General features: G+C 63.6%; 3 protein-coding genes across 10 annotated transcripts in view; 1 reads left to right on the forward strand and 2 right to left on the reverse strand.

Moving 5' to 3' along the window:
* Positions 1–2935, reverse strand: part of WNK3 (WNK lysine deficient protein kinase 3) — a 59269-nt gene extending 56334 nt beyond the window's left edge. Inside the window, exon 1 of one of the 3 annotated variants that reach the window (XM_084612735.1) lies at positions 2694–2935. The gene's annotated coding sequence lies outside the window, so the exon portion shown is untranslated. The remainder of the gene's footprint in view (positions 1–2693) is intronic. The other 2 variants (XM_084612736.1, XM_084612737.1) reach the window with 2 other exon arrangements.
* Positions 2936–8099: 5164 nt separating this feature from the next.
* On the forward strand, positions 8100–10843 carry TSR2 (TSR2 ribosome maturation factor). Its single transcript, XM_084612750.1, has 5 exons — positions 8100–8230; positions 9206–9296; positions 9714–9805; positions 10013–10186; positions 10368–10843. The coding sequence occupies exons 1-5, from the start codon at positions 8150–8152 to the stop codon at positions 10452–10454; spliced, it is 525 nt and encodes a 174-aa protein (XP_084468876.1). The 5' UTR covers positions 8100–8149; the 3' UTR covers positions 10455–10843.
* On the reverse strand, positions 10650–27986 carry FGD1 (FYVE, RhoGEF and PH domain containing 1). 6 transcript variants are annotated; one of them, XM_084612742.1, is made up of 18 exons: positions 25926–27986; positions 18692–18865; positions 18110–18299; positions 17499–17919; positions 16920–17009; positions 16676–16716; positions 16345–16501; positions 15738–15876; positions 14587–14645; positions 14108–14254; positions 13777–13869; positions 13377–13472; positions 13097–13127; positions 12750–12836; positions 12351–12506; positions 12063–12209; positions 11585–11728; positions 10650–11241 (listed from the first exon to the last, which is right to left on the reverse strand). In XM_084612742.1, the coding sequence occupies exons 1-18, from the start codon at positions 26044–26046 to the stop codon at positions 10961–10963; spliced, it is 2574 nt and encodes an 857-aa protein (XP_084468868.1). In that variant the 5' UTR covers positions 26047–27986; the 3' UTR covers positions 10650–10960. The 6 variants fall into 6 exon arrangements, with proteins under 6 accessions (XP_084468868.1, XP_084468865.1, XP_084468864.1 ...); XM_084612739.1 differs by having other exon boundaries at positions 11585–11725; positions 16676–16824; positions 25926–27982; XM_084612738.1 differs by having other exon boundaries at positions 16676–16824; positions 25926–27981.
* Between the last annotated feature and the right edge of the window lie 11 nt (positions 27987–27997).

Consider the following 27997-nt stretch of genomic DNA (forward strand, 5'->3'; position numbering starts at 1 on the left):
TCCAGAAGAGCCCATTGATCCTCTCGTGAGTCTGACTTCCTGTATAGCGCAAGCCATTTTCACCCCGTTCTCCCTGTCCTTTACCCGATCCCCATGGGAACTGACCGCTAATGACAGGAATACAAGGAAAGAGGACGGTTGCTCCAGGCATCAGATCACCGGTCTGGCACATCGAATACCGAATATCCGGTCCAATTCCCTGCTCCCCACAGCCTTCCCACCTAACTCGAGGTGAGCCAGTAAAGCCAGAGCCACCTGCAGGTTTTTGTACTGGTATAACTATTAGACACAATGGTCCCGGGTCCCTGCCTGGGACTGTGAGCTGCTACCGGAAGGCACCTAATATAAAACATACAGCACCCAGCACAATGGGGTTCTGGTCAATCCCTGGGGTGCTGAGCTGCTACTGTAATACATCTAATATATAATGTACAGGTGCTACCATAATACATCTAATATATTAAATTCAGCACAATAGAGTCCTGGTCCAGGATTTGGGCTCTCAGGCCCTACCATAGTACACCTAATATATAGCTTACAGTACCTAGCACAATGGGGTCCTGGTCCAGCACTGGGGCTCTGAGCTGCTACCGTAATATACCTACTACATAACGTACAGCACCCAACACAACGGGGTCCTGGTCCAGGACTGGGGCGCTCAGTTGCTACTGTAATACACCTAATATGTAGCACACACTACCCATCACTGGGACCCTGATGTGCTACCTTAATACACCTAATATATTATGTACAGGGACCAACAAAAAGGAGTCCTCATCCAGGACTTGGGCTCTCAGGCTCTACTGTAATACACCTAATATACAATGTACAGCACCCAGCGCAATGGGATCCTGGTGCAGGACCGAAACGCTGAGCTGATACCATAATACATCTAATATATAATGCACAGAACTTAGCATCATAGGGTCCTGGTCCAGGCCTGGGGTTCTGAGCTGATACCATAATACACCGAATAACATACAGCAACCAGCACAATGGAGGACAGGGGCCCTCAGGTATTACCATAATACACCTAATAAATAATGACAGGCTTGTCTACACACAACAGTTGTACAGGTTTAACTACAGTTAACTATTCCCCTATGGTGGACACAGTTATATCAGTACAAATAGGCTTTATACCGCTAGAACTACTCCCCGACGGGAAGGGACCAGTATAAGGCATCTCTATACCAGTATAACGGCTTCCCTGTACTCATATAACACTTATGCAGTTGTGACACACACACACACACTCCAAAGCATCCAGCTCAATATTAATTTATTTCTTTGCACTAACATATTTGTATTCCTGTATTCAAATTCTTGCCATCATCTGATATGTGGCTGTCACCCCTACTGGCGAAGCCAGTTTACCCAGACTCTCCGCGGCACTGCAAAAGCCACTATACCTTCCTGGCTTCCCGCTGCGTCTTTCCAAGGCTGGCAGCTACCAAGCAACCGAAATTCCAAGCCGTGGGAGATTTCGTCGTCACTAACATGACCCAGATACTGACATCTGTGTTGTCCTGAACTCACCACTGGCAACAAGAAATAAAACGGGGGACCACAATGATGGACTCAATCAGTGAAGCAGGCTTTTTTTTAAAGAAAAAAAAAACAGGACATGACTTGCACAACTTAAGGGATCAAAAATAAAATAAAAAAAGAACAACTCAAAAGCAATCACGTAAGACAAATATCACTGCGTGAATAAAGGAGAACGCCTGGCACTTTAAATCTTTTATGCAGAAGCAAGGAATAGACAGCTCAATTTCTTTTCTGCGTTACGACACAGCTTAACTGTAAAGCAAGCCTCGTTCCCACAAATCCCTGTCCCCTAAAAATCTAGCAGGGATCCCCTACGCAAACCCTCGCTTGGGAGCACGGTATAAATTACAAGAGGAAGGTACAGTTACAAAGAACGGTTCTAAGCAGCCATTCATAAACTGGTATTTCGTTTCACAGACCAGCTGAGCAGGGAATTGCAATCCACTTCCTCCACCCCCAAAATAAATCTGCGCGAAAGGAAATTGTTTTTAACCAGGAAACCCCCCCCCCCCCCAGATCAGATGAATCCAGGTTGCTATAAAAAATTTTAAAAAAATAATTCCAAAGAGGCGGAGGAAGGAAGCCGCCAAGCCACACACAAGAGTCTCACAAATAGCTGCAGGCTGAGGCACAACGGGGTGCAGCCAGCGAACGACAGAAGCCACATTAAAAAAAAATGAGGTCGGGGGGAGTTAATTCTCCATCCAGTGACTCTGTGGCAACGTTTAGAGGCAGGGGTTAGAAAACTGAAGCAAAAAGTCTTTTCCTCCCCCCCACCGTAAGGGTAACACCAGATTTCCACAGGCATCTCCCGGCAAATAACGCACCTACATACACCATCAATAAATACACCTGTTTCCCCAACACACGCTAAATAAGCATCCTTCACCAATAGCGTGCACACACTCACACTATACGCACACTAACAAATCATCCTGCAAACACATCCCACCCACACCCGCTCACAAATGCCACCACCCCCTCCCCAAATCCCTGGCTGTATCCATTTGGCCCCAATTTCTAACCATGTTCGGCAGAAAGAGAAGCATTGCAGACAGCATGGAGTCCCACGCACAATGCACCCCCCAGACTACACACACCCACTCCTCCTCCCCTTTCCCTCACGAAATCCCCCCCCCTACCAAGATTGCAGGACTTCAATTAAATCCTTAAGGGGGTGGATTGCTCCATCCCTCCATCTCTGTTCCCGGGCTCCCCCCAACAAGGCAGCCAAAGGAGGGGCAGTGCATCTGGGGAGAAGACCCCCCCACCCACACACACACTCTTCCTCTTGAGGAAGAACTTCCGGGGGACAGCAAAAACAGTCTGCCGAGCAGGTGAAGAAGCAATTCTTTCTCCTCCACCCGCTGTCTGGGCTGTGCTATTGCCAGCAGAGTCTGCCACAGAGGAAGGAGTTTGTAGGTGGGGTGGACCATCTGCCCCAGCCAAGGGGGAGAAGGATGGAGATGGGGAGGGGGTGAGATAAAGGCAGATTACCCGGATGTCTCCTTCCCCTCCCCATCCCCCCTCGGGGAGAATTCAGCTGTGATACCTCAGAGGTGTCAAACCCCTGCAAAGTTAAGAGAGAATCTGTCAATATCCACTTTTCCCGGCCACATTTAACTCAGCCCACTAATGCTTTATTGGCATGGCAAGGTGCCAAAGTGTGAGAGGCGCGCACTCACACACGCACAGAAGATTCCCAGACCCTTGTTAGCCACGCACACAACACCCCGTTGGCTCACACACACACCACCTGATTCAATGCACATCTCCACTACGTGCCTGATACTGGTACTGAGGTAGCGTCTAAGAGTTTTGCAAGGCCCTGTGCACACCTGTAACAAAAAGATGTACGGTGTGCCATCCCCTCCCAGATGTGGGAAAAAGAACCCAGGCATCCCGGCTCCCAGACCTCCCGCACGCACACACACACTCTAACCACTAGTCCCCACTCCCCTCCCAGAGCGGAGGATGGAACCCAGGAGTCCTGGCTCCCAGCCCCCCCACCCCCGCTCTAACCACTAGACCCCACTCCCCTCCCAGAGCGGAGGATGGAACCCAGGAGTCCTGACTCCCAGCCCCCCCCGCTCTAACCACTAGACCCCACTCCCCTCCCAGAGCGGAGGATGGAACCCAGGAGTCCTGACTCCCAGCCCCCCCCGCTCTAACCACTAGACCCCACTCCCCTCCCAGAGCGGAGGATGGAACCCAGGAGTCCTGACTCCCAGCCCCCCCCGCTCTAACCACTAGACCCCACTCCCCTCCCAGAGCGGAGGATGGAACCCAGGAGTCCTGACTCCCAGCCCCCCCCGCTCTAACCACTAGACCCCACTCCCCTCCCAGAGCGGAGGATGGAACCCAGGAGTCCTGACTCCCCAACAGCCCTGAATTCCCAGGGTCTCCCTATTGTTCTGCCCATCGGCCACTGTGCCCCGGGGAACACCCTGCCGCTTGCAACCTGACACCCCTCGCTCCACCTACACCCCACCACCAGGGACGCACGGTCCCCAAAGACCGCACGGCCCCATCGTATTGGTTCCTGCCTTCGTGGAGCTGGGGGGGCGGGTCTCTTCATTCACCCCCACCAAATAAGGGGCCCCAGCTTCTGACCCTCCACCCAATCCTCCCCAGACACATGCGCCTCCCCTTCTTCCTTCCCCACCCCCTCCCTGCACCCCAATTCCCTCCCTGGGCCTGCCCCGTCCCAAGTACCCCCTCCCCCCATTTATCCCATTCCCTCCCTTTATTCCACTCTCTTCCTCCCCCGTGTACCCCAATCCCCTTCCTCATTCACCCTAAATCCCCCAGGTCCCCCCCGCACCCTCCTCCATAGGCCTTATTCCCCCCCATTCCCTTCTGCACGTCACCCCGTTTACCCCTTCCCCACCATGTACCCACCTTCCCCTGTACCCCCTGCCTCCACTGTCACCCACTCACCCCCCTCCCCCACCCTTCCCCCGGGGGCGGGGCGGGGCGGGGGAGAGGGGGCAGGCGCGAGACGCACCGTCTCCAGCACGAGGCGCCTCTGGGCGGGGGAGGGGGGAGCGGGCGCGTGCTCCCCGCGCTGTTGCGAGCTCGAGACTCATTGGCCCGCCCGCGGCCCCCTCCCCGCCCTGTCTGAACGCAAAGCGTCGTGGGAGTTGTAGTCTTCCATGGACTCTGCGGGGGAGGGGGGGCTCAGGGGCTCTCTCCCGGCAGCCATTTTGCCAGCCCTGTGAAGTAGGGGGCGCCCCCGGGAGGGGCCCCCTTATAACCCTAGGGCCCCCCCACACCCCCCAGGGCCTGTTACTGCATCTGCCGCTCTGCCCCCTTTCCACGCAGAGACACCGTGAGGCGGGAGGGGCACAAAAAGCCAACTCACGCCAAGGGGGCAGCCCAAGATGGCCACCAGGCAGAGCCAGTTCGCTCCCCACCCAACATGGCTGCCAACAGCGTGGCCGCCCACAGCAGCCAACCCGCCAACATGGCCAAATTTGCTCCAGAGCCAACATCGCTGCCAACCGGGTTCCCCGCCCAACATGGTTGCCAATCAACACAGCCACACACAGCGGGTTTGGCCAATTCATTCCCCACCCAACATGGCTGCCAACTGACATGGCTGCCCTGAGCAGCCAACTCGCTGGCATGGCCAATTTGCTCCCCAGTCAACATAGCCCATTCATTCCCTGCCCAAAACATGCTTCATTCAACCAACCCAATCTACTGGCACGGCCAATTTGTTCATCACCCACCATGGCCAATTCAATCCCCACCCAGCATGGCTGACAACCAACATGGCCTGAGTGGACAACCCATAGGCATGGCCAATTCACTCCTCACCCAACATGGCTACCAACCAACATGGCTTCCAGAAGCAGCCAACCTACCGGCATGGCCAACTTGCTCCCTGTCCAAGATGGATCTTGAGAGCCCAACCAAGCCCTCCGGTGCTGACAGAGGACGAAGTAAACCTAGACCAGTGGTTCTCAAACGTATGTACTGGTGACCCCTTTCACATAGCAAGCCTCAAAGTTCGACCCCCCCTTATAAATTAAAAACACTTTTTAATATATTTAACACCACTATAAATGCTGGAGGCAAAGCGGGGTTTGGGGTGGAGGCTGACAGCTCGCAACCCCCCATGTAATAACCTCATGACCCCCTGCAGGGTCCCAACCCTCCGTTTGAGAACCCCTGACCTAGACCATCCCTGCCAGGGCTTTGCCCAATGATGGGGATTCCACAACCTGCTTTGGGAGTTATTTCCACCACTTAGCTCCCATTTAAGTTAGAAAGATTTTCCTGATCTCTAGCCCCAATCTCCCTTGCTCCAGATGAGGCCCCTTACTTCTGCCGTCAGCAGACATGGAGACAAGGCCTATCCCAAACAGCCCTTCACAGATCTAAACCCTGTTATCAGGGCTCCCCCGTCCCAGTCTTCTGCTCTCCAAACTAAACATGCCCAGTTTCTAACCTAGCCAGGTACTTCGCATTTTGTACTTGTGCATGTGAGTTTTCCATCCTAAGTGAAGTTCTTTGCACTTCTCTTCACCGACTCTCCCTTTGCGGAGCTCAGACAAAGGTGAAGTCATCTTGAATTCGAATCCTGTCCTCCAGAGCACTGGCAAAATACCCCAGCCTGGTGTCACCTGCACATTTTACAAGCCCGGCCTCCACTCCCTTCTCCAAGCCATTCATGACAGTGTTGAACAGGGCCAGGATCAGGACAGACCCCTGCAGGACCCCACTAGAGACGTCCTCCCAGTTTGGTAGCAAATCCTTGATAACGACACTTTGAGGCCAGTCTTTCCACCAGTTCTGCACATTGGGCCCACGTCTCTCAAGTTGGCTCCATTCTCTGCCCCAGGGGCCGAGGTCAAGGGCGTCCCAGAATGTGCTGTGCCCCGGCTTTTACAGGGTCCCTAAGATTTTCCCAAGAGCTGGCTGCATGTTTTCTCCCCATGTGTTCCCAAGTAGCAGACAGCGTCTGTACGGCCTGAAGCAACTGTCCCATTCGTCCAGCTTGGATCTCTCTGGTTCCAAGTTCCAGTGTATGTCACAAAGTTCCCACTCCGCTTCCCTGATGAAAGACTGGCTCTTCCCATCAGCCACGCTGAGTCCAGTCCAGGCTTTAGGGTCTGACCCAGACAGGTGGAACAGTGCTATCTGACTTTTCCTAAGGAGAGAGGCCCAGAGGCAGGGCTGATGGGGGCGGGCGGGGGGGTGAGCAATCGTACTGGGGTCCTGGGCTCAGGGGCTGCCCCAGAACGTCTGTAACTGGAGTGAAATGACAGGGTAGAGCTCCAACAAACATGATGTACCAGAGGCCCAAATTTCTCTCACTTCCCTGCCCAACACACTCCCCCTCTACTCTGCTGCCCCCACACCCAGCTCCAACCTCTCCCCCAGACAAGCGATCACCACCCCACCAATGGCCAGGCAGGTCTGGGAGCTTCAGATCCCCTCCTCCTCCCTTGCATCTCTGCTGCCCCGGGAAGCACCAAAAGTTCAGACCCTTCTGGTACTCCCTGGATCTGCCCCAGGGGTTGGGGGCGCCCACTGGAAAGACTGAAAAGGTGTGTGTGGTGGTGGTGGGGTGTTAAAGCAGGTGCATGGGGTTGCAGCACCCCTCAAATTTGGTCTGGCCACCCCCTGTCATTGGGCCAAATGGGAGAGGTGTCTAGGACAAATTTCCAGTTCCAGCCAGAGGCCAAGAGGGAGGTGTGTGTATGTGGGTGTCCCCTGCCTCCCCACATTGCATCCCTGCCTAGGTGATCTCCGTCCCAGCCGTATCTTGGTTTTCCCCTATCCCCAGAGAAGGACTCAACCCAGTGGGGAGTGATAGGAAGTGGGTGGAGATTGCCCATTCTTCCAACACTGGTATCCCACCTCATCCACCACGGTCGTCCTTTTGTGGAATGGCAGCACGTATCTGGGGCCTTGCAGGCCCTGCAAAGGAGAAACCAGAACTGTGGGATAGTCTAAGTGTGACGTGTGTTATTGACCCAGACACACCAAGCCTGGGACAGAGGGGGTCAAACAGCATGGAGGGAGAGTCCTCTGGAATAGCCACCCTTGTAGCAGCACCCACTTCCCAGGGAGCAATTCTGCAGAGACCACCCGCCATCCCGACCTGTGCAAGACCCAAGCAAACAGACCCCGGAGAGCCCCAGGGAGGAAGACGCGGATTCTGTTATGATTCCAGGTAGAACCATCTGTCGTCCATCATAATTTTCGTCATGGTAACACCTACCAACCCCATGTGAGATCCGGGACTCCAGTTGTGCCAGGCGCTGCACAGACCCCTCCAGACCGAGACATGGTCACTAAATCGGAAAAACAGGGGGAGGGGGAGTCCCCAGAAGGGGCTGAGAGATGATCTAGCCTGAGCCCCTCGCTGCAGGGTTTGCAACCCAGGGCAGCGCCGCACCGGAGCCCGGCAGGGCGGGGGCGGTCTCCGGCCGCAGAGAGGGGAAAGCCGGACTCGAACCCGCGGCCCGAGCGCGCAGCCACCGATCGATCGACGAGCCCGGCGTGCGATTGTTGATGGCGGCCTGGGTGGGGGATCGATGCTCTCCGCGCTCGGTTCCTGCCGCCCGCCCTGGCGCCCCCTGTCATGGCGGCGCCCAGGGAGGAGACACGTGGCCTGTTCAGCCAGGGGGTCCGGGCGGTGCTGGGCAGCTGGGCCGCGTTGCAGGTGAGAGCGGGGGGCGATGGGTGCGGGGCAGAGCGAGTCCCGGAGCTAGGGGGCGGCAAGGCCAGGCCAGGCCTGGCCTGGCCTCCTATAGGAACACGTGGAAGGGGCAAGGCCACCTATAAATCCTCCCAGGCCCTATAGAAACACGCAGAAAGGGCCCGGCCCCCTTTTGCCCCCCTCTAGAAACACGCAGAAAAGGCAAGCTTCCCCAGACCCTATAGAAACACGCAGAAAGGGCAAGCCCCCCCCCGACCCTATAGAAACACGCAGAAAGGGCAAGCCCCTCCCCCGACCCTATAGAAACACGCAGAAAGGGCAAGCCCCTCCCCCGACCCTATAGAAACACGCAGAAAGGGCAAGGCCCCCTCCAGACCCTGTAGAAACATGCAGAAAGGGCAAGCCCCCCCCGACCCTATAGAAACACGCAGAAAAGGCAAGGCCCCCTCCAGACCCTGTAGAAACACGCAGAAAAGGCAAGCCCCCCCCCCCGACCGTGTAGAAACACGCAGAAAGGGAAAGATCCCCCTATAGAAACATAGAGCAATGGCAAGGTCACCATAGAAACACCACCAGGCTCTATAGAAAAATAGAGACACGGGAAGGTCCCCTATAGACACGCTCTCCAGACCCTCTAGAAACACAGAGAGATGGCATGGTCCCCTATAGAAACACAGAGGTCTCAAGGGCCCCTGTGGACACCACCCCCCCCCCGTCCCTACAGAAACACACTGCAAAGGTGAGGTCCCCTATAGGAATTTTCCCTCCCTGTCTCTACAGGAACACAGCGGGGTGATGAGGTCCCCCATAGTCCCTGCCCCCAGGCCCACACAGCCCTCCCACAGAAACATGACGAGGTAGCACGGTCCTGTCTAGAACAGCCGGCGTGCCGAAGCCGGGCGATCCCGCGCCCTGCCTGCCCCGCGGTTCGCAGGCCCAGGCCAAGGGGTAACGTCCGCACTTCTCTCCCCGGCGCAGGTCGCGGTGGAGCATGGCTTCGGCGGGGCACACGGCCGGGCAAAGGCCGAGTGGCTGGTGGGCGTGGTGGAGCAGTATTTCCACAGCAATGGTGAGACCCGCCGACACCGACGGGGCGTTCCCACCGGCAGCGCCTCAGGGCCCAGCTCCTCAAGCCCCCAAGATCGCAGGGGGTCTGTGCTACGCCTGCCGTGAATGGGACCCCAGTCTTGGTTGGTGGGGGTCTAGTGGGTTAGAGCAAAGGGAGCCAGGACTCCTGGGTTCTCCCCTCGGTTCTGCGAGGGGAATGGGGTCCAGTGGTCAGAGCAGGGGGCTGGGAGCCAGGACTCCTGGGTTCTCTCCCCGGCTCTGGGAGGGGAGTGAGGTCCAGTGGTCAGAGCAGGGGGCTAGGAGCCAGGACTCCTGGGAGGGAGCTGGGAGTCTTCCCCCAATCCCAGAATCCTTTTCCAGGCTAGAGAGTTCTGAAAGCCCCCTCCCGCCCCAGCTCTGAGTCTTCTTCTCTCTGCAGTGGCCCTGGAGCTGGACGAGGTGGAGGATTTCCTCGCCGAGGTGCTGAACAACGAGTTTGACACCATCATTGAGGACGGCAGCTTGGCTGAGGTATCCCAGCTGCGTGTCCTAGCCCCCGTAGTGCTTGGCAGGAGGCGACTCCTCCTATCTCTCAACCCTGCCCCGGGGGACTGCGGGAGTGAGGGCAGAGCATGTGTGTGGGGGTGGGGTGGTCATCCTGGCCTGGGGGATTCTTGGAAGGAGGGGGGACACCCCCTGGCCTTTGATCCCATCTCTTCCCCCCACCCTCCCCGGCAGGTGAGCCAGCAGCTCCAGTTGCTCTTTGCGCGGTGCCAGCGTGGCGAGGGGCCGGCCCTGACGGAAGCCATCGCCCGGCTGGCGCGGAGGCAGCAGGAGGTGGGCAGGGCAGCCGCCCAGGCCCGCCCCGCCGAGGGGAGCAGCAGTGAGGAGGAGGAGGAGAAGCCGGAGGAGGTACCAGCCGCGCGGCCCAGAGCAGGGGCCAGGAATCAGGGATGGGAGCCAGGATATGCAACTGGCTGAGCCCATGGGGCTGATCTTGGCGGGCGGTAGGGAGCTGGCTGGGCTCAATCTTGGGGGGGGGGCTGCAGTTGGGAGGGATCCCAGCTCTGACTCCTGCACCCCATCCCTGCAGGTGATGGACTGCAGCAGCCCCGGGCCCCTCCCGGACCCTTCCCCGGCAGACGACGGCTGGACGGTCGTACGGAAGAAAAAGAAATGAGGGGTGCCCCCCCGGTCACGTGTGGCCTGGGGGGGCTTCGCTGCAGGGAGCTGGGCAGGGGAAGAAACCAGGTGTAGCCACAATGTGTCGCTATGGCAACAGCTGGGGGGCGTTAGTCAGTGAGAGGGGCGCCCCCTAGAGGGGACAGGCCCCGCCCCCCATTCCCTGCACCTTGGCTGAAAACGAAACGACCCGAACAAAACAAAACCTTTATTAAGAAATCGGCTGATGGAGCTTTAACAACGCGCGGCTCCCAAGAACTCTAGAAAATCCGGGTGCCCCCCCATCTCCTGGGGGGAGGGAGAGAGTTGGGGTGCCCCCGTGGATGGGAGGCTGCCCCCTAGTGGCCAGCCACTGCACGTCAGCAACAATAAAACGCGGTCTGCGAAGCGAGCGTCTGTCCCTGGCGAGCGCCGCGTGAGCCGGCCTGTCGATCCGCGGGGGGGGGCAGCTGAACAAAGGGGGGGGGTTAACAGCTAGGCCTGCCCTTGTGCGGGGAGGTGAGTTCAAAGTGCCTGAGGACAGTTCAAGTATCGTTTGCTGGGGGGGGTCGGGTCCAGTCCAGCCCCTCGGCCTCGGGCCCGGGGGGGGCTGCCGGCTCCCCCCGCCCGGCCCGGCTCAGGGCTTCCATCCAGCGCCGCTGCAGCCCCTCCGACTCGGCACTGAACTGCCAGCAAAGCTGGCTCTGGCGGATGGCGAACGAGTGACGCCGCTCGAGCCGCACCCCTGGGTCCGGGGCCGTCACCTCGAAGCCGATCAGCGGGAGGCTGCGCTGGGCCTTCACGTCCTGGGGGGCCAGAGAGACGGGGTCAGGCGTGAAGGGCAGGGGCTGCCGGTCGGGAGTGGGGTCCCAGCAGGGCTGCAGGTCGGGGGCACCAGCGGGGCAGGTCGGGAGTAGGAGGCCTGGCCAGGGTCGGGGGGCCCGGCAGGGGCTGCAGGTCGGGAGTGGGGGGCACCGGCAGAGCAGGGGGTGCGGGGCTCGGCAGAGCAGGTGGAGGCCGTGGGGCGAGGCCTGGCGGGGCAGGAGTGGGGAGCCGTGGCCTGCCAGGGTTACGGGGTGGCGGTGGGGGGCCTGGCAGAGCTGCAGGGGCCAGCAGGGCAGAGCAGGTGGGGGCCGCGGGGGACCCTACCTGGGGGGCCCCATAGACGTACAGCACCAGGGGCTCGCTCTCCGGAACGACGAACCAGCCTTTGTGCCAGGCCTTGGCTCCCGGCTCCATGTAGTGCAGGGAGCTGCAGACAACGCTGCGCTCGGCCGCCTCCGACGCCTGCTTCTGTGGGGCAGAAATGCCCAGTAGTGCCCGGGGGCCCCACTGCGAGGGGGGAGGGAGCTGGGGGTGCCAGGGGGCTCACCTCGGGGATGGAGCAGAAGCGTGGGGGGGTGGTTGGGGGGCCCTGGGGGGGCTCACCTCGAGGATGGAGCAGCGGCGTGGGGGGAGTAGCTGAAGTGCACCGGGGGGGCTCACCTCGAGGATAGAGCGGTGGCTCGGGGGGGGATCCTGGAGGGGGGGCTGGGGGAGTCACCTCGAGGATAGAGCGGCGGCTGGGGGGGAGTCACCTCGAGGATGGAGTGGTGGGTCGGGGGGGGATGCTGGGGGGGGGACTCACCTCGAGGATGGAGCGGCGACGCGGGGGGGGGCCGGGGGGCCCGGGGGGGCCGTGCAGCGCGGCAAAGCAGCCCCCACAGACCCGGTTGGGCCGGTTGTTGTCGTAAAGCAGCCGGGCCCGGAACTCGGAGCATTTCCCGCAGACCACCTGGGGGAGCCGGGGGGGGAGCATGAGACCAGGGGGGACCCCAAGACAGGCCCGGCCCAGCCGGGGGTCCTGGGCTCCCAGGACCCCCTCCTGCAGCCCAGGCCCCCCCATCCCGTTCCCGCCCCAGCCCCCGGGACTCACGCGGCCGCAGGCCCGGCAGTGGTGTCGGCGCTTGGTGAGGGCGGCGAAGGGCTCCTGGCACTGCATGCAGAGCGTCACCTCGTTCTCCCGGATCGGCGTCGGCGCCCGGCGGCCCAGCTCCCGGTGGCCCAGCTCCCGGCGGCCCAGCTCCCGGCCCTGCACGGGGACAGCCGCACGGGGCCTCGCACGGGCGCACACGGCTCCCGCCCTCGCCCCCCGGCCCTGCGCACGCACGTGCAAATCCTGCCCTCGCTCACGTGAATATGGGTCCTGCCCTCGCACACTCACCCCCAGGTCCCACCCTCTCATGCACACCCCCAGTTCCCTCCCTCGCACTTGCACCCCTAGGTCCTGCCCACACTCAGCCATCCACGCACGGACACACGCGTGTGAGCTCACCAGCGATCCAGCCCAGGGCTCCTCCTCTTCCCGGGGGGCAGCTCCCACCGGAATCTGCTCCAGCTTCAGGATCGTGGCCCGAATCGCCTGGGGGGGGCAGAGGAATGAGAAGGGGAGGGAGGTGCCCCTCCCCCGGCAGCCCCCCTCCACCTGTGCCCCCCACAGCAGGCCCCACCATGGCCCAGGACCCTCCCCACTGATGGGGATGGGAAGGGCTGTGGGGGCAAGTGAGAGGTGACCCTGAGCTGAATCCCGCCCCTCCACCCTGCCCCCCCCCGAGACACCGCTCCCTGGATCCCCCCACCCGTGCCAGGGGAAGGGGGACAGTCCCAAGGCCCCCCAGGTACCTGGATCCAGTCGCGTTTCTCTTCCTCCGTCCTAAAGGGCAGAAACAGGAACACGGAGGGGGGTGTTAATGGGGGGCGGGGTAGACGTGGGGGGAGGGGTACTGGGCGGTGAGTGGGGGGGGAATAACCAGGCTGTGGAGGGAGGCAGAGGGGACACCAGGCTGGGGGGGTTGGGGAAGGCAGGGGGGATACCAGCCGGGGGGAGACTCAGGGGGGAGACAAGGCGAGGGGGCAGTGGAGATATCGGGGGGCAGTGGGGACACCGGGGGGGTCTCCCTACCTGGCCTGCAGCTCCAGCGAACGCTGCTTCCCTGACACCAGGAAGGTCCGGGGCAGGTTGACGCCACTCGACTCCTTCACCTGCGGGACAGAGACACTGGGAGGGGAGCGGCCGGGTCAGAAACCCCCCACACCCCCTCGATCGGGGGGGCAGGATACCAGGGCAGAGGGGCCCAGGGCGGAATACCGGTGGAGGGGGGAGAAACTGAGGCACAGGGGCCTGGGCAAGGAGGGATACGGGGGGGAAATGGGGCACAGGAGGATACCGGAGGAGGGGGGGATACCGGGGCGGGGGGTACGAGGGGTAGGGGGGATACCAGGGCGGGGGGAGAGCAGGGCCAGGGAGGATAGCGGGGGGGGGAGGGGGGAAGAGGATAGCGGGGTCCGCGCTCCCCACCCACCTCCATCCCCTCCACGTCGATCCGGGCCCGGACCCCGAATTTCTGGCCGAGGAGGCGCAGTTTGGGGACGCAGCAGAGCAGCCGGTCGTTGAACTGGGGAGAAGGGGGTCGAGAGGGGGTCAGAGGTCACCCACGCCCCCAACCCCCCAGGGCTCAGAGGTCACCCCCCCACCCCCAGGGGTCAGAGGTCACCCAACCAGTCCCTCCCTTTGTACAGAGGCCAGCCAGGGAGCCCCCCAGGGGTCAGAGGTCACCCAGCCAAGCCCTGCCCTCATATGGGGGTCAGAGCCCCCTCCCAGCCCCCGGCAGCCCGACCCAGGGGGTCTCTCACCAGGATCAGGTACCGGTCCTGTGTGGTCCCGTTCTTGGCCGACAGCTTGAGGATGTGGCCTTCCTTAATGAGCTCGTTAGTGGGGCTAACGATGTCCTCCTCCCCGCCCAGCAGCTCGTACACCTTCAGCAAGGAATGCATCCGTTCCTGGGGGCGAGACGGGGGGTCGGTCCTGCCCCACAGCCCAGCAGCCGCCCTGCCCCCCCAGCCGGCTGCTTCTCGGGGCCAGGGGAGCCTCCCCGTGTGGTGTTGTGTGTGGCTGTTCCCAGCCGCCCCACCCCAGAGATGGCTGCATCTGGCGAGCCATCCCCACGCGGCGTTGGGTGCGGCTGTTCCCCGCCGCCTGTCCCCAGAGGTGGCTGCATCTCGGTGGTGAGCGAGCGTCCCTGTGGCATCGCCCAACGCAGCCCCGCCCTGCTCCCCACAGCACAGCGCCCCCTAGCGCCCAGGCTGGGACTCGCACTCGGACCCCGGCGTACCATTTTGCGGATGGCGGCATTCGAATGCTCGGCTGCCGTCGCGATCAGCTGCAGGGACTCTGCGATCAGGGCGGAGAGACGGGGTGAGTCCAGGAGAGCCCCCCACCCAGCCTGCCCCCTCAGATGCCCAGAGCCCCCTGCCCAGCCTGCCCCCCTGGATACCCAGAGCCCCCCGCCCAGCCCCCACCCAGCCTGCCCCCCTGGATACCCAGAGCCCCCTGCCCAGCCCCCCGCCCGGATACCCAGAGCCCCCCGCCCAGCCCCCACCCAGCCTGCCCCCCCAGATACCCAGAGCCCCCTGCCCAGCCTGCCCCCCCAGATACCCAGAGCCCCCCACCCAGCCCCCCGCCCGGATACCCAGAGCCCCCCGCCCAGCCCCCACCCAGCCTGCCCCCCCAGATACCCAGAGCCCCCTGCCCAGCCTGCCCCCCCAGATACCCAGAGCCCCCCACCCAGCCCCCCGCCCGGATACCCAGAGCCCCCCGCCCAGCCCCCACCCAGCCTGCCCCCCCAGATATCCAGAGCCCCCTGCCCAGCCTGCCCGCCCGGATACCCAGAGCCCCCCGCCCAGCCCCCACCCAGCCTGCCCCCCCAGATACCCAGAGCCCCCTGCCCAGCCTGCCCCCCCAGATACCCAGAGCCCCCCACCCAGCCCCCCGCCCGGATACCCAGAGCCCCCCGCCCAGCCCCCACCCAGCCTGCCCCCCCAGATATCCAGAGCCCCCTGCCCAGCCTGCCCCCCCAGATACCCAGAGCCCCCCACCCAGCCCCCCGCCCGGATACCCAGAGCCCCCCGCCCAGCCCCCACCCAGCCTGCCCCCCCAGATACCCAGAGCCCCCTGCCCAGCCTGCCCCCCCAGATACCCAGAGCCCCCCACCCAGCCCCCCGCCCGGATACCCAGAGCCCCCCGCCCAGCCCCCACCCAGCCTGCCCCCCCAGATATCCAGAGCCCCCTGCCCAGCCTGCCCCCCCAGATACCCAGAGCCCCCCACCCAGCCCCCCGCCCGGATACCCAGAGCCCCCCGCCCAGCCCCCACCCAGCCTGCCCCCCCAGATACCCAGAGCCCCCCGCCCAGCCCCCCGCCCGGATACCCAGAGCCCCCCCCCAGCCCCCCACAGATCCCCACAGAGTCCCGGGCGCCCCACTCACTCTCTGCATCCCGGCTGTCGGGGGCGCCGGGGGGCAGGCGCTGCAGGTAACCCTTCAGCAGCAGCTGGTACCGGGGGATCCTCTGGACGGGCTCCAGCATGTGCTGCTGCAGGGTGAGATTCCCGCAGGCCTCCTCCATCTGCAAAGGGGAGGGTGAGCCCGGACGCCTGGGTTCTCTCCCCGGCTCTGGGAGGGGAGCGGGGGCTGGTGGTTAGAGCAGGGGGGGCTGGGAGCCCGGACGCCTGGGTTCTCTCCCCAGCTCTGGGAGGGGAGTGGGGGCTGGTGGTTAGAGCGGGGGCCAGGAGCCCGGACGCCTGGGTTCTCTCCCCGGCTCTGGGAGGGGAGCGGGGGCTGGTGGTTAGAGCGGGGGCCAGGAGCCGGGACTCCTGGGTTCTCTCCCCAGCTCTGGGAGGGGAGTGGGGGCTGGTGGTTAGAGCGGGGGCCAGGAGCCGGGACTCCTGGGTTCTCTCCCCAGCTCTGGGAGGGGAGCGGGGGCTGGTGGTTAGAGCGGGGGCCAGGAGCCGGGACTCCTGGGTTCTCTCCCCAGCTCTGGGAGGGGAGTGGGGGCTGGTGGTTAGAGCGGGGGCCAGGAGCCTGGGTTCCTCACCTGGATCTGGTGGACGATCAGCTTGAAGTGGGCGGATCGCTCCATCCAGGTGTTGACGAGCTCCATGGCCCGGTCAAAGTTCTTGACGTACTCCCCGTACATCTTGAGAAATGGAGCCAGCTTCTGCAGTATGTCCCCTATGCGGGGGTACCTGTCCCTGGGGAGGGCGGGGGGTGGGATCAGAGCTGGCGCCCCATGTCCCAGGCCCCGGAGCCAGCCTGTCCCCCATGCAGCGTTCTGTGCGGCGGTTCCCCAGCTGCCCCGCCCCAGAGGTGGCTGCATCTCGGCGACCTCTCACACACGCCCCCCCCCCGGCCCACTGCTCGCTCACCATTCCTGCATGCGCTTCTCCAGCTCCGGCAGCAGGAACTGCTGATGGAAACAGTAGATGGAACAAATGTTGGAGAAAATCCCCATCACCACGTCGCCGGGGAAAGAGCTTCTGCTGCGGGCTTCCTCCAGGAGACGGGCACAGAACACCTGCGGGGGGGAACCAGTGAGCACCACCACCCCCGCTCCCGGGGCCGGGAGAGAACCCAGGCGTCCTGGCTCCCAGCCCCCCCAGTTCCTGGTACCTGATCCAGCAGGTGCAGCCGGGCGACGTAAGCCTTCTCTGTCTGCAGCAGCTCATTGGCGATGTGGAAGGTTTTTTGGGGGGCTGTGAGCTGGGGGTGCAGAGGGGGAGAGAGAGAGAGAGAGGTGTCAACCCCATACACTCAGTCCCGACCCCCAAGCCTCTGCCCCACCATATCCCCACCTCACACACACAGACCTGCCCTGCCCCACCCCCCAGCTCCCTCCCCTGGCAGTCAGGACTGGGTGCTGGAGGGCGCCATGGGGCAGGGACGCTCTCCCCTGGGAGTCAGGGCTGGGTGCTGGGCTGCACAGGGGGTGCTCTCCCCTGGCAGTCAGGGCTGGGTACTGGGGGCGCCGTGGGGCGGGGAGCTGGACAGGGGGCACTCTCCCCTAGCAGGCAGGGCCAGGCACTGGGGGGCGCCATGGGGCAGGGGGCTGGGCAGGGGGCGCTCTCCTCTGGCGGTCAGGGTTGGGTACTGGGGGGCACCGTGGGGCGGGGAGCGCTCTCCCCTAGCAGGCAGGGCCAGGCGCAGGGGGGCACTGTGGGGCAGGGGGTCGGCCGCTCTCATCGATCTCACCTCCGGCGCGTTCGGTCTCTCGGCCTGGGGGGGCACCGTGCCTGGCGCCGGCTCCCCATCATCCCCGCTCCCCTCGTCCAGGTCGCTGTCCACCTCGGAGTCTGGGCAGGGGGGGGACCCCGGGCTGCCCCCCCCATCGCCCTCCCCCACGGGCCCCTCTTCCCCCCCGAAGCCCAGCTCCTCGCTGGGGGACGGGGAGCTGATGCTGTCGAAGCCACTGTCCCGGTTGGCCAGTTTCCCGCTGGGGACCGGGGGGGGCAGGCAGGGGGCCTGGTCCCCCTGCCCGGCTGGCCCTGAGTCCTCCCCCGCCGGCAGACCCAGGAGAGCCAGCGACTTGGGGGTTACATCGGCCTCCCCAGGACTCGGGAGGTCCGAGCTGGGGGTGGGGGACGGCTGCTCCAGCGTCAGGATTACAGGGTCCCTGCAGGAGGAAGGGAAACAGAGTCAGGACTCCTGGGTTCTCCGGGAGGGGAGCGGGGTCTGGTGGGTTAGAGCGGGGCTGGGGGGAGCCCGGACTCCTGGGTTCTCCGGGAGGGGAGCGGGGTATGGTGGGTTAGAGCGGGGCTGGGGGGAGCCCGGACTCCTGGGTTCTCTGGGAGGGGCGCACTCACCTCTCAAACTTCTCGATGAGGGTCAAGACGTCTGTGGAGACAGCTCCATCCTGAGCCTCGGGGTGCGGCGTTGGGGGGCTCCGGGGGCCCAGGCGGGGGTTGGCTGGGAGGGGGCGTGAGGGGGGCGGGGGGATGGGGGCCGGAGGCCACGGGGGATGGGTGCTCTGGAGATGACCTGGTTTGGGAGGGACTGGAAAAGGAAAGGGAAGAAAGGGTTAATGTGATCCCCGCCCAGCACCAAGCCCCCTCAGCACCTCCCTCAGCGCCCCACCCCCAATGTCCCCCCAGCACCCGGCCCCTCCCTCAGCGCCCCACCCCCAATGTCCCCCCAGCACCCGGCCCCTCCCTCAGCGCCCCACCCCCAATGCCCCCCCAGCACCCGGCCCCTCCCTCAGCGCCCCACCCCCAATGTCCCCCCAGCACCCGGCCCCTCCCTCAGCGCCCCACCCCCAATGCCCCCCCAGCACCCGGCCCCTCCCCCAGCGCCCCACCCCCAATGCCCCCCAGCAGCTCCTGCTGGCAGAGGCTGGGGCTGGAGCAGCCAGTTCCCCCGCCCGCCCTGCCCCGCCCTGTGGGACTCACCCTGTGGTTTGGGGCCCAGGGCCCTCCTGGGCAGGGCGGGGTGGGGCTCCCCCCCGTCGCTGTGGGGCCCGGGGTCTGAGCGGAGGCGCTGGGCGCTCTCCGGACGCCAGGGTTCGCTTCGCGGTTCCAGGGACAGGCTCTTCACCAGCAGCCGGGAGCCCTGGCCCGGGGGGCCTGGAAGGGAGAAGGGGGGTGGCTGGGTTGAAGGGGGTTGGAGGGTCATTGTGCCCCCCCGAACCCCACCCACAAGTTTGCCCTGCCCATCCCCCACCAGTGCCCCCTCCCTGCAATTCCTCCTCCGCAGCCCCCTCATGGCCCCTCCTTAGCAGGGTCCCCCCATAGGTTCCAACCCCCACCCCGCCAGCTGCTGTCTGCGCCTGTCGGGGGGGGGCAGAGAGCAGTGGGAGCTCCCCTCCCCCCCCACAGCGCACCCTCGTCTGGGGGGGTCAAAGGAGCAGAGGAGCAAACGGCTGAGCTTGGAGGAAGGGTGGAACAGGGGACCCAGGCATCCGGGCTCCCAGCCCGCTCCAGCCCTGCACTCTAACCCACCAGACCCCGCTCCCCTTCCAGATCTGGGAGAGAACCCAGGAGTCCTGACTCCCAGCCCTGCCCCCCCACTCTCACCACTACACCTCACCCCCATTCCAGAGCCGGGGAGAGAACCCAGGAGTCCTGACTCCCAGCCCTGCCCCCCCACTCTCACCACTACACCTCACCCTCATTCCAGAGCCGGGGAGAGAACCCAGGAGTCCTGACTCCCAGCCCTGCCCCCCCACTCTCACCACTACACCTCACCCCCATTCCAGAGCTGGGGAGAGAACCCAGGAGTCCTGACTCCCAGCCCTGCCCCCCCACTCTCACCACTACACCTCACCCTCATTCCAGAGCCGGGGAGAGAACCCAGGAGTCCTGACTCCCAGCCCTGCCCCCCCACTCTCACCACTACACCTCACCCCCATTCCAGAGCCGGGGAGAGAACCCAGGAGTCCTGACTCCCAGCCCTGCCCCCCCACTCTCACCACTACACCTCACCCCCATTCCAGAGCTGGGGAGAGAACCCAGGAGTCCTGACTCCCAGCCCTGCCCCCCCACTCTCACCACTACACCTCACCCCCATTCCAGAGCTGGGGAGAGAACCCAGGAGTCCTGACTCCCAGCCCTGCCCCCCCACTCTCACCACTACACCTCACCCTCATTCCAGAGCCGGGGAGAGAACCCAGGAGTCCTGACTCCCAGCCCTGCCCCCCCACTCTCACCACTACACCTCACCCCCATTCCAGAGCCGGGGAGAGAACCCAGGAGTCCTGACTCCCAGCCCTGCCCCCCCACTCTCACCACTACACCTCACCCCCATTCCAGAGCCGGGGAGAGAACCCAGGAGTCCTGACTCCCAGCCCTGCCCCCCCACTCTCACCACTACACCTCACCCCCATTCCAGATCTGGGAGAGAACCCAGGAGTCCTGACTCCCAGCCCTGCCCCCCCACTCTCACCACTACACCTCACCCCCATTCCAGAGCCGGGGAGAGAACCCAGGAGTCCTGACTCCCAGCCCTGCCCCCCCACTCTCACCACTACACCTCACCCCCATTCCAGAGCCGGGGAGAGAACCCAGGAGTCCTGACTCCCAGCCCTGCCCCCCCACTCTCACCACTACACCTCACCCCCATTCCAGAGCCGGGGAGAGAACCCAGGAGTCCTGACTCCCAGCCCTGCCCCCCCACTCTCACCACTACACCTCACCCCCATTCCAGAGCTGGGGAGAGAACCCAGGAGTCCTGACTCCCAGCCCTGCCCCCCCACTCTCACCACTACACCTCACCCCCATTCCAGAGCCGGGGAGAGAACCCAGGAGTCCTGACTCCCAGCCCTGCCCCCCCACTCTCACCACTACACCTCACCCCCATTCCAGAGCCGGGGAGAGAACCCAGGAGTCCTGACTCCCAGCCCTGCCCCCCCACTCTCACCACTACACCTCACCCCCATTCCAGAGCCGGGGAGAGAACCCAGGAGTCCTGACTCCCAGCCCTGCCCCCCCACTCTCACCACTACACCTCACCCCCATTCCAGAGCCGGGGAGAGAACCCAGGAGTCCTGACTCCCAGCCCTGCCCCCCCACTCTCACCACTACACCTCACCCCCATTCCAGAGCCGGGGAGAGAACCCAGGAGTCCTGACTCCCAGCCCTGCCCCCCCACTCTCACCACTACACCTCACCCTCATTCCAGAGCCGGGGAGAGAACCCAGGAGTCCTGACTCCCAGCCCTGCCCCCCCACTCTCACCACTACACCTCACCCCCATTCCAGAGCCGGGGAGAGAACCCAGGAGTCCTGACTCCCAGCCCTGCCCCCCCACTCTCACCACTACACCTCACCCCCATTCCAGAGCTGGGGAGAGAACCCAGGAGTCCTGACTCCCAGCCCTGCCCCCCCACTCTCACCACTACACCTCACCCCCATTCCAGAGCTGGGGAGAGAACCCAGGAGTCCTGAATCCCAGCCCTGCCCCCCCACTCTCACCACTACACCTCACCCCCATTCCAGAGCTGGGGAGAGAACCCAGGAGTCCTGACTCCCAGCCCTGCCCCCCCACTCTCACCACTACACCTCACCCTCATTCCAGAGCCGGGGAGAGAACCCAGGAGTCCTGACTCCCAGCCCTGCCCCCCCACTCTCACCACTACACCTCACCCCCATTCCAGAGCCGGGGAGAGAACCCAGGAGTCCTGACTCCCAGCCCTGCCCCCCCACTCTCACCACTACACCTCACCCCCATTCCAGAGCCGGGGAGAGAACCCAGGAGTCCTGACTCCCAGCCCTGCCCCCCCACTCTCACCACTACACCTCACCCCCATTCCAGATCTGGGAGAGAACCCAGGAGTCCTGACTCCCAGCCCTGCCCCCCCACTCTCACCACTACACCTCACCCCCATTCCAGAGCCGGGGAGAGAACCCAGGAGTCCTGACTCCCAGCCCTGCCCCCCCACTCTCACCACTACACCTCACCCTCATTCCAGAGCCGGGGAGAGAACCCAGGAGTCCTGACTCCCAGCCCTGCCCCCCCACTCTCACCACTACACCTCACCCCCATTCCAGAGCCGGGGAGAGAACCCAGGAGTCCTGACTCCCAGCCCTGCCCCCCCACTCTCACCACTACACCTCACCCCCATTCCAGAGCCGGGGAGAGAACCCAGGAGTCCTGACTCCCAGCCCTGCCCCCCCCACTCTCACCACTACACCTCACCCTCATTCCAGAGCCGGGGAGAGAACCCAGGAGTCCTGACTCCCAGCCCTGCCCCCCCACTCTCACCACTACACCTCACCCCCATTCCAGAGCCGGGGAGAGAACCCAGGAGTCCTGACTCCCAGCCCTGCCCCCCCACTCTCACCACTACACCTCACCCCCATTCCAGAGCTGGGGAGAGAACCCAGGAGTCCTGACTCCCAGCCCTGCCCCCCCACTCTCACCACTACACCTCACCCTCATTCCAGAGCCGGGGAGAGAACCCAGGAGTCCTGACTCCCAGCCCTGCCCCCCCACTCTCACCACTACACCTCACCCCCATTCCAGAGCCGGGGAGAGAACCCAGGAGTCCTGACTCCCAGCCCTGCCCCCCCACTCTCACCACTACACCTCACCCCCATTCCAGAGCTGGGGAGAGAACCCAGGAGTCCTGACTCCCAGCCCTGCCCCCCCACTCTCACCACTACACCTCACCCCCATTCCAGAGCTGGGGAGAGAACCCAGGAGTCCTGACTCCCAGCCCTGCCCCCCCACTCTCACCACTACACCTCACCCTCATTCCAGAGCCGGGGAGAGAACCCAGGAGTCCTGACTCCCAGCCCTGCCCCCCCACTCTCACCACTACACCTCACCCCCATTCCAGAGCTGGGGAGAGAACCCAGGAGTCCTGACTCCCAGCCCTGCCCCCCCACTCTCACCACTACACCTCACCCCCATTCCAGAGCTGGGGAGAGAACCCAGGAGTCCTGACTCCCAGCCCTGCCCCCCCACTCTCACCACTACACCTCACCCTCATTCCAGAGCCGGGGAGAGAACCCAGGAGTCCTGACTCCCAGCCCTGCCCCCCCACTCTCACCACTACACCTCACCCCCATTCCAGAGCCGGGGAGAGAACCCAGGAGTCCTGACTCCCAGCCCTGCCCCCCCACTCTCACCACTACACCTCACCCCCATTCCAGAGCTGGGGAGAGAACCCAGGAGTCCTGACTCCCAGCCCTGCCCCCCCACTCTCACCACTACACCTCACCCCCATTCCAGAGCTGGGGAGAGAACCCAGGAGTCCTGACTCCCAGCCCTGCCCCCCCACTCTCACCACTACACCTCACCCCCATTCCAGAGCTGGGGAGAGAACCCAGGAGTCCTGACTCCCAGCCCTGCCCCCCCACTCTCACCACTACACCTCACCCCCATTCCAGAGCTGGGGAGAGAACCCAGGAGTCCTGACTCCCAGCCCTGCCCCCCCACTCTCACCACTACACCTCACCCCCATTCCAGAGCTGGGGAGAGAACCCAGGAGTCCTGACTCCCAGCCCTGCCCCCCCACTCTCACCACTACACCTCACCCTCATTCCAGAGCCGGGGAGAGAACCCAGGAGTCCTGACTCCCAGCCCTGCCCCCCCACTCTCACCACTACACCTCACCCCCATTCCAGAGCTGGGGAGAGAACCCAGGAGTCCTGACTCCCAGCCCTGCCCCCCCACTCTCACCACTACACCTCACCCTCATTCCAGAGCCGGGGAGAGAACCCAGGAGTCCTGACTCCCAGCCCTGCCCCCCCACTCTCACCACTACACCTCACCCCCATTCCAGAGCCGGGGAGAGAACCCAGGAGTCCTGACTCCCAGCCCTGCCCCCCCACTCTCACCACTACACCTCACCCTCATTCCAGAGCCGGGGAGAGAACCCAGGAGTCCTGACTCCCAGCCCTGCCCCCCCACTCTCACCACTACACCTCACCCCCATTCCAGAGCTGGGGAGAGAACCCAGGCGTCCCGGCTCCCGGCCCCTCCCCAGGACCACTCACCCCTACTGCTCTCAGCTCTGGACCTGTGGGGACCAGGGCAGGAAGGGGGAAGTCAGGGGGGGGAACACGACAAGGGGGCGGGGGCTGGGATCCCAGATCTTAGCAACGGCCCTGCCCAGGAGATATGAACAGACGGGATCCCGCAGGCCCGGAGAAGAGCTTAAGGTGGAGGGAACCGGGTGCAGGGGCGCCGGCTCTGATCCAGCCCTGGGGGGAAGGGGGGGGGCTGGCTGGCTCAGGGGGGCGGGGAATGGGACATGGGGCCTGTCCCCTCTAGGGGGAGCTGGCTCCCACCACGCCCCAGGGCGCGGACTGGCTGGGTCCGATTCTGGGCTTCCCCTGTAACTACATGTATCTGTGCCTCAGTTTCCTTTCTCTATTCAGGCTGGCAGGTAAGGAACCGTCTCTCACTGCCAGTGCCCCTCACTCCCGACTTGCAGCCCCTACCAGCCCAGCCCTGCCCCCCCCGCCCCGCCGGTGCCCCTCTCTCCCGACCCGCAGCCCTACCTGGTATCCTGATGCCACCTTAACTCCACCAGGTGCTGGCTGTGATTTCACCCACCTGGCTGCCTAGTAAGAACCTTGTCAGCCTTGGCACCGCCCCACCCGCCTCTGCCTGAGGGTGTGGGGGAGAGACAGGGCTCAGAGAACCACCCAGCCCCCGCCAGTGCCCCTCACTCCTGACCCACAGCCCCCTGCCAGCCCTGCCGGTGCCCCTCACTCCCGACCCGCAGCCCCCTGCCAGCCCAGCCCCCCAGCCCCGCTGGTGCCCCTCACTCCCGACCCGCAGCCCCCCCAAGTTTAGCTGCTCCCTGTGCAGCAGCGACTTCAGGGGGTTAATGAACATCAGCAGCCAGAAGGCGGGGTGGGGGGTGCAGAAGGTTGGGGCAGGGTCTGATGCCCTGGGGATGGGCCCCTGGGGGGGAGGGGTCAGGGGGTCAGCAGGACGGGAGAAATGCCTGTCGAGATTGCTCAGGACTGGGGGGAGCCGGGAGATGCAGGGGCTTGTGGGTAATATGCAAATATCACCACTACAGCCTAAACCACAAATCTGAGCCCTTCCATCTCAGCCCCTCCCCCAGCTGAACCCAGGAGTCCTGGCTCCCCCCTCCCCTCCCAGAGCAGGGGGAAGAACCCAGGAGTCCTGGCTCCCACCCCACCCCCCTGCTACTAACCACTAGGCCCCACTCCCCTCCCGGGGACTGGGGGGAAGAGAACCCAGAAGTCCTGACCAGCCTTCCTCTGGACAATCACGGGGTCTCTCGCATCCCAAATCAGCTGAGCCCTTTGGGAACAATAACACTGTGGTTGTTTTGTTTTGCTGGAAATGTGTCGCAAGAGGAGGGTACCGCAGACAGACCGACCCTGAGCCAGGCTCGTCCCCTCCCGCTGGGTCCGCACGGAGGGACCGACACACACGCAGACCGCCCCCCCCCCCCCCGTGAGTCTTTGTTCCAGACCTGGTAAACCCGCGCTTAGGCCAGTCCTCTCATCCCTCCGTGACTCAGTTTCCCCTTCCACCTCTGTTTTTGGGGCAGGAATTGTCTCCTGCTCACTGTTGGGGCCTGATGGGATGAGCCCTGATCAGTCAGGGCGATTTGTACAGCATCTGGCAGGACAGGGGGTTGATCTCGGTCAAGGGGGGTGGGGAGGCTGGGAGCCAGGACTCCTGGGCTCTCTCCCCGGCTCTGGGAGGGGAGGGGAGGGGAGGGGGGGGTCACAGAGCCAGGGTCTCAGACCAGGGGCTGCCCTCCCAGCCCCCTGTGCCCTGGGACCCTTCCACCCCCAGCCGTCCAGGGCAAGGAGCTGCTCTCACTCCATGCGCCCAGAGGCAGGACTGGCTGGGTGTGGGCAGGGCCAAGTCCAGGGGAAGAGACAAACCTCGAAAACCCGGGGGGCGAACGTCACCTGTCACCAAAAACTGCAGCAGAAGGGACCTGAGTTTGGCATTGTCCCGGGTGCCCCTGCTCTAACCACTAGACCCCATTCCCCGCACAGAGCCAGGGAGAGAACCCAGGAGTCCTGGCTCCCAGCCCCCCCCCCCCGCTCTAACCACTAGACCCCATTCCCCGCACAGAGCCAGGGAGAGAACCCAGGAGTCTGGGCTTCCAATCCCCTCTCCCACTTGACAAAGAAATCACCCCCACACAGGTGTCCCCCCAGCCAGATTTCACAGCCCCCCTTACCGGCTCGGTGCCCGCCAGCCCCACTCTCCAGGTGATAGGAGAACCGCATGGCCTTGCACTGCTGGGAGAAGGATCCGGCTTGGTCCAGGCTGGGGATCCCGACCATACTGGCCCTCTGCATGTCTGCACCCCTTCCTCCGGGGCTCAATCCCCCCCCAGCTCCGGTCCCAGGCCCCCCCGAGCCCCGGGGATCTCGGGCCACATCCTCAGCCAGGGGTGTCCAATCCCAACCCGGAGGCTGGCAAGAGAGCAGAGGGTGGGTCTCCTTCGCCGGGGGGGCACGGGCACCTGCTCCCCCGTCAGCGTGGGGCTGGAGGCATGGGGAAGGGAGGGGGTCTGTTTTCTCCAAGGCTGGGATGGGGGGGCCTGGCTCACTTGGGCCCCACGCGCCGCTGGCTTGCTGCAAAATCCGCTACCCCCTTCTCCGCCCACGAACCCGGAGCGAGGACGGGGGGAAAACACCCAGCCCACGTGGGATTTCCATCCACGCAGGCTCGGCCACGCAGCAAGGCCTCGGACGGCCCTCGGCAAAAAAGTCCAGGGGTTCCTCCGGGCAAGGGGTCCGCTCTGCAGCCGTGGCAAAAGGCAGCCACTTCCCCAGCTCTGGCCTTGCCAAACCCCGACCTCTTCGCTCCCGGGAGGTTTTCCTCGGTTGCCAAGCGCTGCTTTCGCGTGGGCCGTGCTGGAAACCGTCCCCAGCCAGATGCAATGTCCGAGTCGTCTTTAGTCAATCCCCCAACTCCCCACGAGGGTCTCGCTCATTGCCCCGGGGAGCGAGTTCTTCTCCCCCGCCACAGCGCGTGGGGCTGCCGATTCCTGGCTCGGAAATTCTCCCTCAGCCGCGAGGTCCCAGCTCTGCTCCTTCGAGGTTTCACATCAGTTGTACCCACCCATCTCCTCCAGGGAGGGTTCGCTCATTGGGAGCCCAGCTTCACGGCTTTTTGTAGTCAGGTTCGGATCTATTTCCCGCTGCTTGGAAGGAAGATCCAAACCGGCTGGCAACTCCCAATTCTGGCTTCGGACATTTAAAATCAGTTGTAAACTCCCGTTTTCAGCTTTGAGCGCTTCCAGCCAGCTGCGAACGCCGATTTCTGGTGTCCTACGTTTCAAACCAGTTGTGATTTCTTGCCTTGTGAGGCCCTTCTGCCGGGCTGTAAACTCCCAAGTCTCGCTTCGCCAATTACAAACTAGTGGCAACCGCGGACGGCTCGGGTTCAGACCACTTGTCAACTGGGATTTCTTGGGTTCAAACCCGTTGTAAACTCCGATTCCTCGCTTCCTAAGTTCCAGACCAGTTGTAAATTCCAATTTGCTGGTTTCAAACCAGGTGTCAGCTCGTGTTTCTAGCTGCGTAAGCTCCAAGCCAGCGCCAGCTTCGAGTCCTTGTGGAGCAGAGCCGGCGTTCCCGAGGGGTTACTGCCAAACAAAAGAGCCAACTTGGATGTTCACTGCCTTTCTTCGAAATCAGGCTGGCTGGCTATTTTAAGCAGGGAAATCCACCTCTGGGAGGCCAGGGATTTTTCTCCCAAGGAGAGGGGGGGAAACCTCTGAAATCTGCTGCTAAATCCAGCCCACGGCTTCTTTCCCTGCTTGCACATGGTAGGGGGGGAAATTCCTCCTGCTCTGGGATAATATGCTTCAAACCACAGCAGATGGGAACAATGGGGGGAGGATTTAAAGGCGCAGAGCCAGGCGCTGGAAAGGAATCACACGCGGCGGGGAACGCCCATTGATTACAGACATGCCAGACTTGTCTTCGCCATGGCTCGGGCCTGGCGGGCCCCGTCAAAGGCTTCCCGGCCCCGAGTCGCCAGCTGCCGGAGCATTGCTGGCTCACCCGCCTGGCCTGTTATACGGAGGGGAGGGGACTGGAGTGAGCGGGAGCTGGGGAGAGAACCCAGGAGTCCTGGCTCCCAGCCCCCTCTGCTCTAACCACTAGCCCCCACTCCCCTCCCACAGCTGGGGAGAGAACCCAGGAGCCCTGTGACTCAGCAGAGGGGCTGGTGCTAACAAGAGGAGCCGTTTCTCTTGCAGTTAAAGGGAAGCGGGAGCTGCCTGGATCGGGGCCTTTG

This window comes from Lepidochelys olivacea (assembly GCF_965140295.1).
Source record: "Lepidochelys olivacea isolate rLepOli2 genome assembly, chromosome: 23".
NCBI lineage: Eukaryota > Metazoa > Chordata > Testudines > Cheloniidae > Lepidochelys > Lepidochelys olivacea.